General features: G+C 36.8%; 1 protein-coding gene across 6 annotated transcripts in view; it reads left to right on the forward strand.

Annotated features, from left to right (window-relative positions):
* LOC139965827 (uncharacterized) overlaps positions 1 to 5322 on the forward strand; it is a 67154-nt gene extending 61832 nt beyond the window's left edge. For all 6 annotated transcript variants that reach the window (XM_071968584.1, XM_071968585.1, XM_071968587.1 and 3 more), the window contains 3 exons: positions 15 to 120; positions 813 to 929; positions 4044 to 5322. In XM_071968584.1, coding sequence (XP_071824685.1) covers positions 15 to 120; positions 813 to 929; positions 4044 to 4104 — 284 coding nt within the window. In that variant the 3' untranslated portion in view covers positions 4105 to 5322. The remainder of the gene's footprint in view (positions 1 to 14; positions 121 to 812; positions 930 to 4043) is intronic.
* The last annotated feature ends 870 nt before the right edge of the window (positions 5323 to 6192 follow it).

Consider the following 6192-nt stretch of genomic DNA (forward strand, 5'->3'; position numbering starts at 1 on the left):
GCCTTAATATTTAGGAATTCCAAGGAGGTGCGTGCCTCCCTGTCGGAATGGTGGTACTTGCCTAGCCAACAATCGCTGCTCCTGTCCGAAGGGTGTTGCTGGAGTCAGATGTCAGAAAAGGTAATTGTGTAAACAGTACTCTCCACATAACCAAGTGATAATGTATTACCATGTAAAGTTACTATGTCAAGGTGTCTGTTTGTTAATCTGTCAGTTTGCCCCATTTGAAGAAAAAAAAAATGCCGGTCTGCTTGGTAGTTCCATTTATGTGGGTCAGGTAGGCTTTAAGTTGACAAGTATCGAACCATTGGGATGGGGTGTGGGGGAGGGTGCGAGTGCTGTATCATTCTAGAGATGAAGGGGGTGGTGAGGATCCCTGTAGATGTTCTTATTACATGTTTTGGTAGTTTCAAATCAATATTTGTTGGGGTATTGAACAGAATCTATGTCTGCTATTAGGGTAAATGCCATGTGGCTATGGACTAAAAATTATATTGGAACATTTCTGTTAGTGAACATTGCAACAGTTAGCAGCAGCGCCACGATTCCAACGAATTTTGAAGAAATCATTCATTATGGATGCACTTTGCTGTATACAAACTTACAAAACATTTGTGATGTTAATTGCGAAAATTAAGAGATTAGTGTCAAGATAACATGTAAAGAAAAGGGTCATGAATTCACCTAACTTTATTTACAGCGCCTTGCCTGCTTTCATCTAATTTCTTGATTTTCCTTGGCTAATTTGTATCTGTACTATTGCAACTTGACGATCGTCATTCTTTTATATATTTCCACCATTTCTTTTTCAGAACTTGTGCTGTTGAGAGTTTCCAGACGACACACATAGAGTTTAGGAACCGATATGTATCTGAGTTGTATTCCGGTGCCTGCGGTCCATTTGGTTTCAGAATATGCAATCAGTATAGGTAAGAATTAACAAAATGAACAAGGATAAAAAGTTTTTTTATACTTTCCTTCAGGAACCCTTGCATTCCTTCTCCATGTGATTACTTATTTATGCAAGACATGGAAGCAATATAAACTCTTGCATACTCACAGCTAGGGTAAAAGGAAAGAAGATTTGACCAATTTATTATCATCTTCATGTCAGTGGTATTCTATAAGCACAATGAGTCAGTAGAATGCAATGGAAACCTGATATTACAAGGTTGATCAAGTTTACAGTGTGCATGATTCCACACTGTTATTTGTGATATTACAAGGTTGATCAAGTTTACAGTGTGCATGATTCCACACTGTTATTTGTGATATTACAAGGTTGATTAAGTTTGCAGTGTGCATGATTCCACACTGTTATTTGTGATATTACAAGGTTGATCAAGTTTACAGTGTGCATGATTCCACACTGTTATTTGTGATATTACAAGGTTGATTAAGTTTGCAGTGTGCATGATTCCACACTGTTATTTGTGATATTACAAGGTTGATCAAGTTTGCAGTGTGCATGATTCCACACTGTTATTTGTGATATTACAAGGTTGATCAAGTTTGCAGTGTGCATGATTCCACACTGTTATTTTTGATATTTACAAGGTTGATCAAGTTTACAGTGTGCATGATTCCACACTGTTATTTGTGATATTTACAAGGTTGATCAATTTTGCAGTGTGCATGATTCCACACTGTTATTTGTGATATTATAAGGTTGATCAAGTTTGCAGTGTGCATGATTCCACACTGTTATTTGTGATATTACAAGGTTGATTAAGTTCGCAGTGTGCATGATTCCACACTGTTATTTGTGATATTACAAGGTTGATCAAGTTTACAGGTGTGCATGATTCCACACTGTTATTTGTGATATTTACAAGGTTGATCAAGTTTGCAGTGTGCATGATTCCACACTGTTATTTGTGATATTACAAGGTTGATTAAGTTTACAGTGTGCATGATTCCACACTGTTATTTGTGATATTTACAAGGTTGATCAATTTTGCAGTGTGCATGATTCCACACTGTTATTTGTGATATTACAAGGTTGATCAAGTTTACAGTGTGCATGATTCCACACTGTTATTTGTGATATTACAAGGTTGATTAAGTTTACAGTGCATGATTCCACACTGTTATTTGTGATATTTACAAGGTTGATCAAGTTTGCAGTGTGCATGATTCCACACTGTTATTTGTGATATTACAAGGTTGATCAAATTTGCAGTGCGTACGGTATACACACAGGGTACACACATAGTAGGGTACACATAGCATGGTAAACACATAGGACGGTTAACAAGATTTAAATTAATACACACATCAAAAGTAAAATTGTCCTCTCTAAAGGAGAGGATAGAGGACATACTACTTGTACATTTTCAAATGGTTTTAGTGTCTTCAAGTTGCAAGTTGTTGCCATGACAACTACTCTTTGAACATGTCTTTATAGGGCACTAATAATTAAATAAGAAAATGTGTCTCCTTGATTGGAATCTTGGTATTGGCTTATTGAATTACATGAAGAGTACGCCACTTAATGCCATGTAGAATCTCATGTATTTTATTTAACATCGTGAACATTTGCCAATTGTTCTCTCTAAAAGCGACAAGTCTGTTGATAATAAACCTTTGCTACTTTTTCATTTTTGCATCTGTCATCCTGCAACCCGTTAATTAGACAATGAATAAAAAACCAAACTGTTTGATTTTCTTTGTTCGATCTATAGCTGCTTTATGTTTATCGACAAGAGCTTGTTCTCTCAAATAGTAATGTATCTGCCAATAATAAAATCCTTGAATGTGAAATATTAAAGGTCATTTTTGCTACTGTACCTCCAACATTTAGTGTTCTTAAAGCAAAAGGGATGTTCTTTGAAGTATTTTGAGATAAATTGAAAATGCAAGATGGGTTTCTGAAGTTTCACTTATTGTCTATACTGTTCTGTATAGTTTTAGCTTGCTGTAGTTTCTTAATGGACTTGCGGAAGAGTTCTTACCTTTCTTATAATCATGAGTTATTGTCGAGGATTAATTTAGATGATCATTTAATATCCCGGGAGTCTCATTCATTGAGCATAGTTTGAAAATGATATGACTTGTAGTAGTGTCCAGATTTATGCATTGTTTGTAATATTATTATTATCCCTCCAATTATACAGACAAGCTTTTTCTGCAGAAACACTGATTTCCGCTTTATTTTATTTCACCTCCACATTTTCTTCCTTACATTTCCGCTGTGTCAAAAATAATAAGATTGTTTCACTTACTTGGGAAAAGAATATTGTGAGTCTTAATATCATCAGTGCTGTTATCTACTGATATCATTTTATGTACATTCCACAAGAAGCTGGTATATCAATGTACCATAGATATATATATATAGATATATATATAATATAATATATATATATATAGATATATATATAATATATATATAGATATATATATATAATATATATATTTTTATATGCACGGTGAGTGAGGGGGGGGGGGGGGTTAGGTGGAGGTCCTGGAGGGGAGGAGTGTATGTATGTAATGCCCAAGCTAGAAACTCCAGAATGTACTGACTTGGTTGTATTTCACATTATAAAATGTAGATTTCCCTTAACAAGGAACCTATTGAACTTGGAGGTCAAGATTCATTTGAGATCAACATCTGAAAAACCTTGTGAACATGGTAACCCAAGATGTACAGCTTGTTTGGTCTTTGTGTTTAGTATGTAGACACCCCCCCCCCCCCCTTGATACGTACAAGATTCCTATTAAAATTGGTGGAGGGGGAAGTTTCTAGCAGAATCTCTTCTGCCAAGTCAGGTCTGCATTTAAAGGCTGGAACCTTAGCTGGCACTCTTTAACTTTTGTAAGATGATGTAAGATGATGATGGTCCATAACCTGGACCTCAACCTAACCCCCCCCCCCCCCTCCCATCTCACTCACCATCCATAACCACCAAGAATGCTCAAACTTAAGTTCTCCTTATACCACTTGTCCTTGATATGATGGGTTCAAAAGAACCCAGCTGCTGCTTCCTTTGCTGAAAGTTTAGAAATTGATGTCTTTTGTATTTTCCTTTATAATTTAACAGGCTGGTTCCCAAACGAGTGTCCGAAATTGTGTACAGGGCAGCCTACCGATCTACCTGCTGAAGGGACCAATGCGTTATTCAGAAACTAATGAAGAGGCATGAATCACTTGCCTTCTTGTGAATACATCCTCCTTTCTTGAACTAAATGCCTTTTATGAAATCCTAATAAAAGATTCAGAGGTTACCACTGGAGCATAGAGGAACGACAAAGAGAGTACCAGCAAGAAATGAGGAATGAGGGTGGGGAGGGGAGGGGGGTTGTAGCTGCTGCACAGTAGATGGGTAAACATGGCTTTATGGACATCATGAAGTTGTGGTACACCAGTGCTTTTTTCTTGATAACATAATGTAAGAACAATGGACTATGGGATCATGTGGGGTTTGATGGGGGGGGAGGGAGGGGAGTGGATTTGAAAGGTTCTGTGAGTTCTACAAACTGTTGGGAAATCCAAGCCTCAGTTTGATCCAGCTGTCAATATTTGAATTCATTTTCCATCCTGATAGGGAGGAACATATGTCCATAGACTTAAAGGGTGACTGGACTGATAGCAGTGTTTTAAGGCTCTACAACATTCAATTTAATTTCTCAAGATTGGCTGAGAGCAATGTTTTAAGGCTCTACATTCAATTTAATTTCTCAAGCTGGACTGATAGCAATGTTTTAAGGGTCTACAACATTCAATTTAATTCCTCAAGCTTGGCTGGTAGCAGTGTTGTAAGGTCTACAACATTCAATTTTAATTTCTCAAGCTTGGCTGGTAGCAGTTTCAAGGGTCTACATTGTTCAGTTAAATTTCTCAAGCTTGGCTGGTAGCAGTGTTTTAAGGGTCTACAACATTCAATTTAATTTCTCAAGCTTGGCTGATAGCAGTGACTTAAGGGTCTACAACATTCAATTGAATTTCTCAAGCTTGGCCGGTAGCAGTGTTTCAAGGGTCTACAATATTCAATTTAATTTCTCAAAGTTGGCTGGTAGCAGTAATTTAAGGGTATACAACATTCAATTTAATCTCTCAAGCTGGACTGATAGCAGTGTTTTAAGGGTCTGCAACATTCAATTTAATTTCTCAAGCTTGGCTGGTAGCAGTGTATTAAGGGTCTACAACATTCAATTTAATCTCTCAAGCTGAACTGATAGCAGTGTTTTAAGGGTCTACATCATTCAATTAATTTTGTGTCTAATGTCATCCTTTTTATAGTAGTACCAGACACTTATAGTCACTATGAAGAATGTTTTCAATTCTTGAATGGAAATAAGACCTTAGTTTTAGTATTCTTACATGTTCTTTTTTATTGTTTTAATTTTGGCAGGAAGCTGCTCATTTCTACTGCTTATGTTCTATTACTTGTGACCTTTTCAGTGTAAGCCCCATTATCAAAGCACTGTTTCCAAGTAATTGTTGGTAAAAGATGTCTTAACTTGGGATGAAAAGTACTGCATATGTTATGTAAACTGTCAAAAAGTTTGGATTCAACAAGTAAAACTCATATTAAAACAAACTGGAATCTTCCATGATCAGTCAGGACTGACACAGCAATTCACAGATTGTTGGAAAAGTTAAAACAAAACTTCAGTTACCCTGGCAACTGTATGACAGTACTAGCAGTCAAAAAGTTAATAATGCACACTGTTGCATGGAATAGCTTAGGTCTATACAGTTCATATGGAGAACATTTAATGTCAGCTGCAGCCATGAAGTTACCACACAGTAATTACAGTAATTTAAATGGATCTTCTTTGACAAATTCTACCAGTCACAGTATCAGGTTTGCTCTGGCATTAATTATCGAGGATCTAAGTTGAGGTGATGAACTTATGACAGTGGCAACTGTTAACCTTCAAGCATATCCAAGATTCATCCAGGACTGGATAATATTGTTAAACTCAGTCAACTTCATATGTATAAAGATTACAAGTCCTCTTTTAGTGTATATGATGCATCATTTTCTTCAGGCATTGTTCTGACATGAGGAGATTGTGATGTGATGGACCAGTCTCTCTCCAAATGGCTGTATCTAACAGTAAGGTCCTCGAGCCTATTGCCTTCAGGGCCAGCATACCCTGTTAGTGCAAGACTGAGACAGACCTTTCCTTTCGAAGGCAGGATTCAAATGTTTGCAGGCCAGATTTGGTCTGTTGTTGCTATGC

This window comes from Apostichopus japonicus, chromosome 3, assembly GCF_037975245.1.
Source record: "Apostichopus japonicus isolate 1M-3 chromosome 3, ASM3797524v1, whole genome shotgun sequence".
Lineage (NCBI taxonomy): Eukaryota > Metazoa > Echinodermata > Holothuroidea > Aspidochirotida > Stichopodidae > Apostichopus > Apostichopus japonicus.